The 13686-nt window shown below is 39.0% G+C and overlaps 1 protein-coding gene across 3 annotated transcripts in view; it reads left to right on the plus strand.

Moving 5' to 3' along the window:
• The window catches only part of MAPK14 (mitogen-activated protein kinase 14), a 73926-nt gene that overhangs the window by 26317 nt on the left and 33923 nt on the right, over window positions 1-13686 (plus strand). For all 3 annotated transcript variants that reach the window (XM_034991310.1, XM_034991309.1, XM_034991308.1), the window contains exon 3: window positions 3797-3855. In XM_034991310.1, the coding sequence (XP_034847201.1) occupies window positions 3797-3855 (59 nt within the window). The remainder of the gene's footprint in view (window positions 1-3796; window positions 3856-13686) is intronic.

A 13686-nucleotide genomic window follows, 5' to 3' on the forward strand; every position in this document is an offset into this window, starting at 1 on the left:
GCCCGCATCAGGCTCCTCGCTCAGCGGGGAGCCTGCTTCTCCCTCTCTCTCCCCCCACTCATGCGTGCACATGCACACACTCTCTCTCTCTCTCTCTCTCTCTCAAATAAATAAATAAAATCCAAAAAAAAAAAAAGACTCTTTTGGGGGGCGCCTGGCTGGCCTAGTCAGTAGATCTTGGGACTCTTGATCTCAGGGTTGTGAGTTTGAGCCCCACTTTGGGTGTAGAGATTACTTAAAAATACAATATTTTGAATGAATGATTCTTTTGGGCCACTGTACAATTTTTAGCTAGCCACTAGGACTTCAAAAACAGCAGCAGCTTAAAACTCTTGACAATATTAAGTATTGGTAACAAATACAATTTCTAGGTGCCAAGTGCACATGTGATCTTTTACACAAAAATGCCTGACTCAGAATCAGTGGTTCATCTTAAGTTATTTCTTTTATTAGTGATAATGAATGACAGACACATACTTACCAGATGAGTAATAGGAGCTAGGGGTATGTCCTCTGTGCCTGTAAGAGCTCCTCGATGAACAGAGTTAGCTGGTGCATTCCTGATTGAACTTGTGACCTTGATCTCATTAAAACCCGCTCTCAGGAAAGATGAAAGGGAAGCAGCCTGCCCACTGCATCTTTTTGCTTTCTGGATAGGTGCTACAAAGATTGTCTGGACTTAAGGGCTTGGGGATCTGTACATTTTGAAATTTAAAAATATTCAAGGAATCCTTTCATAAATTTTATTTGGGAGCCTTAGATTTAACACTACCATGATAGACCAAGTCATTGTTTTGGTGCACTTGTGTTAAATACATTAGATACTGTCTTTGGTGACTGAGTTAAAGTGGATTTTTTTCTTGAGTATGTGCCAATTTAGTAAAAATGTGTTACTTCTGTCTGTCAGCTTTTGGACCATTGTAGGACAATCATCAGAGACATTTGCTGATTATTTCTATTATAAATGTCTTTTCTAAATAATTGATTCCTGGGTTACTTTTCGGTGTCTGAAAGTATATAATGGCAAAAGGAATAAAGAAATAGGCTAAAGTATAACTTGAATTAAAAGGAAATTTCCATTTAAGAAATGAGAAATGAATAGATTATGGAATATTCCTAAAAGTTCTCCAGACCTATTCTAATGCTGGGAAACTTTTATTTTACAGTATTTTCCTTTTGATGAATACTCCATAAATACAATTAATGGGGAAGGGATATTTGTAAAAGCCAACAAAAAATTAAAAATACTTTGATGTAACATGGGCAGTTTTAATCTCATAAAATGTGTCTTTTTTAGGAAATTAAAATTTGATGGGCTGTTTACTAACATGCTTGCTCTTATTTTCCACCTTAGTTTATTGTGCTTCTGGCAGTCATGCTTCTTAATCATTTGAATAATTTAGCTTCGCTTTGTATCTCAAATTTTGTACTGGAAGCGGCTGCTTCAAATAGCTTGTTTCTGTGCTTTGTATTTTGTAATTCTTTATAAAACTTAAGGATTGTTATCCCCACTTATTTTGGTAATCAACAGAGGGTCAGGCCTTTGGGCTAGGCACCTTCAGTCACATTGTTGACTTAATCTTCCCCACGATGCGATAAAAATAAGCATCCCCTTCTCTTCTGTATGAGGAAGTGAAGCTTGGAGAAGATACCTTTCTTTCATTTATTTAACAAAATATTAATTGAAGTGCTGTGTGCCAGGCACTATTCCAAGTGCTGGGATTATTGGATTGAAGAAGACGTAAATTCATGGAACTAAGAAATCGCAAACTGACTGTGGAGTTCAGACTTACAGCTCTTGGATTCTAAAATGCTTGTGTTTTCAAATTGAAGTTGGAGCTGTTATTTGGAAATGTTTTGGACTTATTTTGTTTTACTTTATTTTGTCTTTGAGGTAACTCTTGCATGAAAAATCCTATGTAAATTGATCTCTAGTGATTTACTTTAATCTGAGGAATTTCACAATCACCATTGAAATAATGTAAATTGTTTTAAACTTTTTCTGTTGTATTGGGGAGATGAGGCATCTCACATAACAAGAATCAATGTTTAGAAAATATTGGAATAAAATTGGCTTCTAGATCTCAGTTACCTAAAGTACAAGTGGGGATGGGGAGAGTAATCAAAAGACCAGAGGTCTAAGCCAGGAGTATATCTAACTCAAGGAAGACAATTATGGTGAAGGTAAAAGGTGAAGGTAAAATAAAATGATTTGACTTAGATTTAAAGCACAACTCAGAGCTGTTGTAAGGTCAGGGATCCACTGTTGCTGAGAATGTAAGCTGACTTCACCTTTATGTAGGACAATTTGACAATATTAAGATCCTTAAATATATTGGTGTCCTTTAATGCTATAATTCTGTTTCTTGAAATTTATTTTCTGGAAGGAAATACAAGATGTGCAAAATATATATTACACATGTACATATGCATATGCACATACGTGTGCACACACACTTGCAGTGTTCCTTAAATGTCCAAAGATAGGAAATTGGTTAAGTTATGGTATATACAAATGGTAGAGCATGAAAAATATTTGAAGATACAGTCATTATGTAGTAAGTGACAAGGCAGGATATAAAACTGTGCAGAGTATAATCCCAACTTTAATTTACATACATCAGAAACATCAAAGGAAATATCTCAGAATGTTAATGATAGTTATAATAGGTAGTGCAATTATAAGTAATTTTTATTTTCTTGTATACAGTTGTCTGGGTAATGATCTTACGGATAACTGTACCTTTCCTTTGGAATAAGGTGCAAAGTCTTGAAAAGCTATTCTCCTTGACTTCCAAGGTCTTTTTGTTGTTGTTGTTGTTGGCTTGTTTCCCATTTGGGTTCAGGCTGTATAATTGAAATTGCTTTTTAAAGTCTGATAGTTAGATGAGTGGAGTAACATTCTAATTAAGAGTGTTCTTTTTTATGATAATGTTTTGAGCATTGGTATATTTTACTTTCAGGGCTGTTCATTTAACTTGCTAGGTTAGAACAGCGTGCTAATGTGGCCCAGGCATGGGCCAGTGTTCATGAAGGCCATTTAGCTTTTGTTTGTTTCGTTTCCAGATATTCTTAACTCTGGTTTTAGGAGTAACTGGCGGTGGTTGGGGAATGGTGGTGGTATATATGGATTAGTCAGTATAACTCCATGACCAGAAAAACTGCTCAAAGACCATGGATTACTGAGTATTAAGTAGTTTTTGCTTTATCCTTGTATAAGGATGGCCTTTTCCCCCCCCATTTTTAAATAGTCTGATCTAAATACTTGATGATGATTAAGAAAAGTATCTGAATATTAAGAATATTATAAGAATAACCCCAAGAATATACTAAGAGAATATTTTGGGGCTTAAAAATGTCAGTCCTTTCTAAAGGAAAAAAAAAGTCAGTCTTGAAGACTACATGTGGAAAATTTTCATGGGATAATAATAGTTTAAAGAAGAAAAAAGATACTATAGTAATAGCTGTTGAAGTGTGACTTTTTTTCTGCTTGTTCATCATTAGACTGTTAGTGCATGTGTAAGTCAAGAGCCCTAAATCTTTTTGCTTCCTGATAAACTAATGGCTATATGTGAGCAAATTCTAGAGAAATGATGTTTTTAATGGTAAAATATGTTATTCTGGGAAGTGATGCTAATAAGTAAAAGTCAAAAGCATAATTTGGGTGAAAAAATAAGTTTCAGCTAAGTGTATGAGATAGTGGGATTTGAAATCAGTTCTTATTAAAATGTTTAAGACCTGATGGGTATTATAGTTCTATATTTATTTACTGCTTGATTTTTCTGTTTTCTTATAGGTGATTGGTCTGTTGGATGTTTTTACACCTGCAAGGTCTCTGGAGGAATTCAATGATGTGTGAGTGAATCTTTTGCCCTTGCCTTCCTCAGCTGGCTGATGAAGATTAGCAGCCCACTTTTATTCCTGCACAATTTAGCAGTATACAGACTTTAAAAGATTCTTATTTCTACCATCCAACTCCCCTAGGGGAAGGGGATGGATACAGAGATGTATATCATGTATGGTATAAATCTGTGTGGGAGGGGTCGGCGCCCAAACTGCTGCATTGCTCAAGACTCAACTGTATATTAGTATTTTCATCATTCCAGGCACATTGTGAAGATTCAGTGGTGAGTCCTTGCAGGAGTTCCATGGAAAAGAGCATAGCGAGTTTTGATTATGATTTTTGTTCTCAAATGGCCTGTCCCAGTTTTAAAGGGACACCTTTACACTTTACATCATTACATTCGCATCAAGAAATGTAACCAGGCCATGGTTCCATATAAGTTCTTCTCTCTCTTTTGTCCAACTTGTGTGTGGAAATGGTACTAGACCTGCATGCTCTTCCTTGAAGTATTGGATTTCTGTCCTGAGACAAGGAGTGGGCCTCAGATATTGAGAAAGCTGCTGCATAGTGCTAGTTCTCTCAGTGCTAGCCTGAGATTATCAGGAACCAGTAGTGGGGGTTTGGGAAAATGAAACTGGAGAAAAAGCTGCCGTGAGAATATTTATTTAGTAGGTCACCACTGTGGGCAACTGGGCTGAAAACTACCAGGATCTTTTAGGAAGCAATTTGAATGCACCTGAGATGGAGAGCATTTATCCCCTGGCCCCTGACCCTGTTGGCAGGGGTTTGCTCCAGGGGGCATTAATGCCCTCACATGCTCAGATTGCACATGTGTGAGGATAAGATCGATACCAGCAAGTGTTCTTGTGCATATAGGAGCTTTCTACTGTAGCTTTCTCAGTATCTGAAGTAGCCCACCTCCCTCCCATCCCCAATTCACAGTTATACTCTACCGTAGAGAAAACACCTTAAATTCAGAGTTATACATTTTGTCCTCTTGAAATTTTGGCATTCCTACCTGGAAAGGATGACTGTTGTGAAAATGAAAACAGAATTGCAGATCATGGCTGCTTCTTTCTTAACCTCTACTCCCCGTTGTCCCCAGTGCTGAACTTAACCATTTTCTCCCTACCCTTATCCTGTGTTCAGTTTCTCTGACCTTTATCTTAGGCTGAGTGCAAGCACCATTTGCCCGTTTCCCAAAGAACAAGCAGGGGGATATGTTTGAGCTTGTGTGTTCTGTCTAATGAAAGGGTGAAAGAAAAAAATGAAAAACAAATGTAGAACATGAAATGTAAAAAGAAGCAGGAAAGGTAGCAAAAATTTTTTCACACCATGTGAACTTAGTTGGAAGATGATATGGCTAAGAATAGAAGATGAAAGTGAAGAATCTGGTCCAGGTACGAGAATTTCCACCCACATTAACTTTGATCCTGCTAATGAAAATTTAAGAAACAAGCAAAGGGTGGGTGCCTGGCTGGCTCAGTTGTTTAAGCGTCTGCCTTCGGCTCAGGTTGTGATCCCAGGGGTCCTGGAATTGAGCCCCGTGTCAGGCTCCTTGCTCAGCTGGGAGTACTTCTCCCTCTGCCCCTCCCCCATGCTCATGCTCTCTCACTCTCTCAAATAAATAAAGTCTTAAAAAAAGAAAAAAGAAACAAGCAAAGGGAAAGTAGGCAATAACTAAGAACCTGCAGCCCTGCTTGGCATTGGAATGTGGAGGCTTCCAAAGGTTATTGGAAGCTACCCAGGCAAGGGCATGGGTGTTGCAAATTGTTGAGCCCTGATGTAGGCTATACTTGGAAAAGAATATTGCAGGATGATATTTTTTTCCTTTAAAATTAATTTATTTGTTTAAAGACAATATTTTTAGAACATCTTTAACTTTATAACAAAATTTAGAGGGAGGTATAGAGATTTTCCAAATATGCCTCTGCCCCGACACGTGCATAACTTCCCACATTGTCAACATCACTCACCATAATGGTATTTTTTTTTTTTTTAAACCAAGGATGAACCCATCGTGACACATCATAGTTTACCTTAGGGCTCACTCTTGGTGCTGTAAATCTATGAATTTGGACAAATGCATAACGACATATTAACATTTAATATTATACAGTGTATTTTCACTGCCCTAAGAATGGTGGGTTTTGATATTCTGCTTAGATGTGGAAGAAATGCTGAAGTAATGTGTTTGTGAATTACTCTGCAAAACATTTGAATCAGGTCTGAGCTATACCCTAAAACTTTAAGTATCATGGGGATGGATTTATTATTTAACAAAGGATTTGGTGATTTGCTAACCTGGGAAAATGCTGTATTTTGGCTTAATCAGGCATTATGGAACTGGATTATGAACCTGTTTTTTTCCATGTGAAAAGGTCTTATTTAAGGCTAGTGTCTATTTGAAAGGTGAAGGTTTGTCCATTGTTGTGCCTTTGGCTCCTTTATCCATTTGAAAGCCCCTGACTACAAGCATACCCACTGAACTAAAGTTGCATTTATTTCTTCATTCATTCAACAAATACTGTCACTGCTGAGTAGGAATCTGTTCTCTCTACTTGACTTTAGCTGGGTTCTAGCCATTTGTCTGTTTATTTATTTCCAGCTTTATTAAGATATAATTGACATAGAACATTGTGTAAATTGGGTTCTGATTATTTATAAACAAGAACTGAGTTCATCCCTTGGGAGCAAATCTCAGTACCACTTGTTGAATGCTTGCTGAGTGGAGTGTTAGAAAAAGTCTCCAAATAATGGGAAACACTAATCTTTCCCCTTGCGAAATCAAAACCTTACTAGGGGAAGGAAGTAAACTCAAGAACACTTTTGTAACCAGGTTACTTGGCTGTATGACCTGAACAAGTCACTTTGCTTCTCTGGGCCCCAGTGGTTCTCTAATCGAACCTAGTAGGCAAATGATGAAAATTGGGGTAGTGGACTTCTGAAGTTTTTTGTTGTTTTTTTTTTAAGATTTTATATTTATTTTAGAGAGGGAGAGAGACAAGCACTCCAGTAGGGAGAGGGGCAGAGGGAGAGGGAGAATCTCAAGCAGATTCTGCATTGAGTGCAGAGCCTGGAGCCTGGTGGGGGCTCGATCCCACAGCCCCAAGATCATTACCTGAGCCAAAATCAAGAGTCAGACACTCAAGACTCACCAAGCCACCCAGGCACCCCTGAAGTGTTTTTAATACTAGAGAATCTCTGAAAATAGAATGGTAAACCTAAGGTTGCTTAGGAAAATGTTTCATTGTTTATTTTTCTATGATGTTTGTATCACTGAAAAAAATTAGCACTTGTCCAGGACTATGGCTATTTCAGTGTTTTCCAAAGTCATTTCAGAATTTGCATAAGAGGCCAAACATCTTCACCTACAATTGCAAGGTTTGCAAATTTAAATACCTTTAGGGTTAGACAAATAACATAAATGAGGCTCAGTATTATACAACTGGAAGTGGTAGGATTTGTGGTAAAACAGAGTACTTATACTTCCTAAAAGCACTCAAATTGACATTAAAACAAAACAAGCAAACAAAAAACCCACTATTCTGGCCAAATCAAACACGCTGAAGGCTGGCGTGGTTCTACAGGCTGCCAGTTTTAGAGCAGGCTATAATTTGAACATTAACTTTTTGTGCTAATTAATAAAATATCTAGTTACTTTTCATATTTACACTAACTTAATTATGTGTTATGTGTATTTGTACCTTTATGTTTCAGTTAGCACTTTTCATTTATCATACAATTCAAATTTTCACTGAATTTTTAACTTCTTGGTTAATAGGCATTCTGCATACTTCATTTGTAAGACTGTACTTTTGAGAAAGGAACAATAGGTAGTGAGTTTGATCATTAGGAATAATGTACAGTTACTGACTCTAACAGATACTGTTTGGAAAATGGGGAATTAAAAGATGAGCATATCAAGTTCTTGACTGCCGTTTGATGTGGTTGCCCAGATGGCAAAATTTTGCAGAGATATAGCTAGACCTTTTAAATGATTGGAAATCATCTGGACATTTCTTTTGGCTTCTTAATTGCAGTATTTGGCAGGAGGTGGCATATATATGCATATGCATGCTGCAAATATTTAGTTACCAATAAAAGTCCAAAAATTTTAAATGGCTAGTCTTAGAACCTAACTGCTATAGTAAGCTGCATCTTTGTGCTACAGTATTGCCTTTTCTTGGTTATAGAGGTTCTCTAACCAAGCTTAGGAGGCAGTAAAGAGTTTTTGGACTTAGTGGGAACTATTTCCTCAAATTTCAGGAAAACTGAATTGTCATGGTAAGTGGAAGGCAGTCTGTCCCTACTATGTACCACTTTTTCCATTTTTTTTACAGCTTCACATTGCAAGTTTCTCATACCTGAGTTCCTTACCTCTCCTTAGTTCTTGAAGAGGGAAATGGAAGTGGGGTTGTAGATTCTTCTGTGATCTAGCAGAAGACCTTACAACAAGGGTCGGTCAGCAGCCATTGTTTTAGTGAAAACCAGTGGGCAGATTATAGCCTAGTTTAGAGTTACATTTGATAAAAATGATTGTTTAACCAATAAGTGTAGCCTTTTATGTCAATATAAAAGCTGCTGGGTATACTGAATACGTAAAGGGAGTTTCTGGATTTACATTTAACTTGATTTCATTCAATACTTGAATACCCAACTTATACGAGGCACAGGACTAGTCTCTGGGGAATGTAACAGTAAATAAGATAAACATGAGCCCTGATGATAGAGTTGAGACTCCTAATGGGAGAGAAGAAAATTTTTTTTTAATTTAATTTTTAATTTTAATTTTTTTAAAGATTTTATTTATTTATTTGACAGAGAGAGAGAGAGAGCACAAGCAGGGGGAGCGGCAGGCAGAGGGAGAAGCAGGCTCCCCACCGAGCAAGGAGCCCGATGCAGGACTTGATCCCAGGACCCTGGGATCATGACCTGAGCTGAAGGCAGACGCTTAACCGACTGAGCCACCCAGGCATCCTGAGAAGATAATTTTAAATAATCAAACAAAAGACAGTGTGGTCAGTTCCGAAAGATCCTACATGATTTGTTCCTGTGCACTCTCTGACACCATCTGTATTTTTTCCACTCACTCTCTGCTTTCCAGGCACTCTGGCCTCTTTGTTCTTCCTTGAGTACAGACATCCACATTCGCAGTAGGACCTTTGCCCTGGTTCCTAACGTGGGCCTGAACACTCTCCCTGCATATCCACGTAACTGGCTCCTTCATTTCTTTCAGGACCCTCCTCAAAGGTCTCATCACCAGGAGCTCTTTCCCCCTCACTACCGTAGCTGCAGTCTGCCTCACTGTCAGTGTCTGCTCCTTACTCCACTTTGTTCTTAGCAGATTTTACCATCCTGTGTTTGTTATTGTGTCTTTTCTCTCTCTGGCTTATATGCTGTAGTGGAGTAGGGAGTTTGTTTCCTTCCTTGTTGAATCTTTAGTACTTAGAGATTTCAGATGAGGAAACTGCACTTGAGAGAAATGAACTGAACTCTATAATACCACCTATGAAATTGCACACATCCCAGGTCTTTTGGCTCTAAATCTATTTCTGATCACATTTTTCTTGATCCAGGGCTATGATTATTATTTGAAAGTCTGCTAACCCTTCTTATTGGGTAAATACTGTGATTGGTTCTATGTCAAAACTAAAGGCTTTCCAGGGGCACCTGGGTGGCTCAGTTGTTAAGCGTCTGCCTTCGGCTCAGGTCATGATCCCAGGGTCCTGGGATCGAGCCCCGCATCGGGCTCCCTGCGGGAGCCTGCTTTTCCCTCTCCCCCTCGCCCTGCTTGTGTTCCCTCTCTCGCTGTGTTATGTCTCTCTCTGTCAAATGAATAAATAAAATCTTAAAAAAACAACAACAACAACAAACTAAAGCCTTCCAGTTGCACGTGGTGCCTGTTATTAATGAGATGAAGCATAAATGTTTGTCTAAAACAAACGACCAAGTCAAATTTGTAGTGTGGAAGTAACATACAGAATATGAGAGAAGCTTAGTTGGAGGAAGAAGGTAATAACTGTATCTGAAGAAACAGATAAAAATGGATGGGGTATAAAGGTTGAAATTTATTCCAGACAGTCAAAGAAATAAAGAAAACATATGAAGTGTACAGAAAAAGAGATTTGCATTGAATGGAGAATGTTAAAGGAGTAGATAGATAACCATTGGTTTTTCTTTTGTATTTGGATAAAAACTGTGTAAGTAAATTGATTGGTTGACTTTTGTGGCAGAGAAGAATTGTTTTCCTAATTTAGCAAAAAAACATTACTTAGAAATACTGCTTTCCTCCATCACTGTGAAAGAAATACCCAGCCTCATTGTTTGGGCTTACAGACATACTTTCATTCTTTGAAAATAGGCTGAGCATCCAAGATAGGTGATATAAGAGAATCAGTGTGGGAGAAAGATGAAGGAGTTGAAGCTCCTTGTAGATGCCTACACTTGAAAACTGAATAAATTATACATCCTTTAAGAAAATATCATTGAGTTTTTGTCTGACGTGTCAATAAGATGCCCCGTTTTTCTCAAATGAGCTGATTTCAAAAGATAAAGAAGCTTCAGGGTCTAGCTTAGGGTTTGGGTCCTTCAGTAAATCTTTCCCTCATTAACTCCTTCCTAAGTCTGGGTTGGGGCCCTCTCCTGTGTGTTCGCTAGCACCTTGATGTTCCCTTTTATAGTTCTAATCATGCTCTATTATGATTTTACATTTATATATGCCTTCCTCTCGTCTTTTTCATCATTGCATCCCCAGTGCTCGGCAGTTAATATTTATTGATGGAGTGATTGAAGAAACAACCTTGTGCTGTCCTGTTTATAACTGGTTGATGAACTAGTTTTCCTGTAGTCTGCTCAGTGCATTCTCTTTTGACTAGCTTTTTTTTTTTTTTAATCCTGTAACAGGATATATAGGATATAACTAGGCTCAATATTCTACCATGGAGTCTAGGTTGGTCGATGTGGGTAAGTAGAGGGCACCTCTCAGTAATCTTTGCTTCAAATGAGGAGAATAGTTTGTTGTGAAATAAGCCGGCTAAGCTGTCTACCTGGCTGCTAAATGGTGCTTTTACTCCTTACATTAGAAGCATCTGGTCTGTTGACCAGGTAAGATCTTTGGCATGAGTATTTCAATAAGATGTGTCTTGCTTGGTCTTACTAGTGATTCTATACGCGTTGTCCTGGCTCATTTGATTCTGTTCAGTAGTAATTGAGTGCTTACCATCTATCAGACACCGTTCTAGTTCTTTTAGATACTACAGGGAACAAAGAGAATTTTGTCCTCCTTGAGCATTGTACAGATAGATAATAATAAACAATGAGCATACAAAAAATTAGATAATATATTAGCAGGCAGTAATGCTGTGGACAAAAAAGGTAGAGTAGGGAAGGGAATCAGGAGTGTGAGGGTAGGGGGTGAGATGCAGTTTTAAATAGGTGGCCAAGGATAGGCCTCATTGAGAAGGTGAATTTCGGACCAATCAGCAGGGCGATTAGCCCCCCTGCAGAATAAAGCAGATTCCCCCCAGCCCGGTCCCGCTCCATCCAGGCATCCATCCCCTCTTGCCTGACAGCTGAGCAGGCTCCTCCTCCCGCTCCCAGCATGCACCCTGCCCCCACACTGTATTTTGTTTGAAGGAGTAGAGGAATTAGACCCATGGATATCTGGGGGAAATGCATTCCAAGCAGAAGGAACAGCCAGTGCAAAAGTTTTGGGGTGGAAGACTCCATGCTGAATTGGAATTGCAGCAAGGGGCCTGTGTTCCTGAAGTACGGAGGCCAGTGTGGAGTTGAATGAGAACAGGGGAGAGAAGTAGATGATGAGGTCAGAGAGATAATGGGGACAGGGTACCGGATTATGTAAGGCTTTAGTGGCCATTGAAGGGATTTTTATCTTTATTCTAAATGAAAATGGAGGGCTTTTGAGGAGAGAAGTGATATGATCTGATTTTTATTTTTAAAGAATTACTCTGCTGCTGTGTGCAAATAGACTGTAGCAAGTCCCAAGGATCATCTGGTGCATTTCGGAGGCTTGTGGTTACAAATTGTCAGTCCCTGTGATTATTTTAAATACTTTGTTTAAGTATGGAAATGTTTTTTGCCTTTTGATAATTGCTTTATCAAATAGGGCTGACAGTAGTGAACATGCCAATCTATAGATAGAGAAGAGCGTTTTTTTCCTACATAGGTTTTTTTTCTGGTCGTATAATGCTTTAAAAAGAAAGGTAATAGGGGAGGACTCTAGACAACTGGGTGTTGTCCAAGAAGTGCTTAATAAATGAAGTTCTAGAATGGGCGCTGTCTAGAGTACTGAAAACCATTTATTGTAGAGTTCTGCCTTTTTGCTCGTAGATTTTATATGTGAATCACTTTGAGAAATGGTGGTTTGTGCTCCTTAAGTTTGATTAAATTTAAAGGAGACCATCTTCACAAGAAAAGTGAAAAATGAGATTTGTGTCAGGCCATGTTTTCAGCCTTTAAACTAATAAAGTCCTACTTACTTAATTCATTTTTATTTAAATATTTATTTATTTGAGAGAGAGGGGAGGGACAGAGGGAGGGGGTAGAGAGAGAATCTCAAGCAGACTCCCTTCTATGCCAAGCATGGAGCCTGACGCGGGGCTCCATCTCAAGACCCTGAGATCACGACCTAAGCCAAAACCAAGAGTCCAAGGCTTAACCGACTGTGCCACCCAGGTGCCCCTACTTAATTTATTTTTAAAGATGGATGTAGGGAAAGGAAAAGAGGGAGCCATTTCTCTCCACTGGCTGCAGCGTCTGTGCTCACAGCTCGTATTTGCCTGGAATCCAGAGGCCTCCTCGGCTAAGGGTTCCATAATGCCGGATATTTTCATCCTGATGTTCTTTGCCATCATAAGCCTGGTCATTTTGTCCTACATTATCTCTCTGCTCTAGTGGCCTGCAGCTGCAGTGGGGAGCCCTCAGAACAGTTCAGGGGAGAGGAAGGATGAAACTGACAGGCCGAACATCCTGCTTGGATCAGTGGATTTTTGCTTCTGGACATTATTTCGGCTCCTGATCTTCAGTCCAACAAGAGGCCTCTTTGCAGCAGCAGCAGCAGCAGACCTGCTGCCCAGCAGACCTCTTCCAGAGCCTTCTGGATATGGTTAACCCCTGTCAAGCTTGGGACTTCTCGAGCTAGAGGCAGAGGCACTCAGCTGGGACGTGAGGAATTCGTGGGCATGGCTGGCAGATGCCGTGTGCATTTGAGCTGTAGATAGAGAGTGTTGAGGACACAGAGCTGAAATGTAGACTCGTTCAAGTTACCATGGAAAACTGCCCAAATATTCATTTTGATAGCCTTTCTTTAGGTGTAAATGCAACTGCATATTATGCTAAAATATGTTGTTTCCTTTCCCTCTCAAACACGGGGGGGGGGGGGGGGGGGAGGGGCCCCTTGTAAGTCCAAGAGTACATTGTCTATCTTCATCTGTGGAGTAGTCACTTTATCACTGTCTTTACAGATTGCACAGTTTGAGCTTGTGTGCTATCCCTTGTCTCACTCTCTAGCCAAAAGGAACTTGTCATTTGAATTTTTAAGATTTATCATTTTTTTTTTCCATCCATACCAGTTGTGCACCAGCTTCTCATTTAAAGAGAAAAATGGTTATATAGTCCTCATTCTTTGTGACTGGCAGAATTATAAATTATTGAAATAGGGTAGCTGTAACTCATCTTGTTATTTGGGAAAAATCTCTCTCTTACCCCAAAATAAATGTTTGTTTGTTTTTTTATATTGTCAAATGTTCCTTTTCTGGAAGGAAACCTTCAGTATATTTCTTTGTCCAATTAGGGTTGAAGAAACTAGGTATTTTGGAATC

Source organism: Mirounga leonina, unplaced genomic scaffold (assembly GCF_011800145.1).
Source record: "Mirounga leonina isolate KUSES-001 unplaced genomic scaffold, KU_Mleo_1.0 Mir_53, whole genome shotgun sequence".
In the NCBI taxonomy this organism is placed as follows: Eukaryota; Metazoa; Chordata; class Mammalia; order Carnivora; family Phocidae; genus Mirounga; species Mirounga leonina.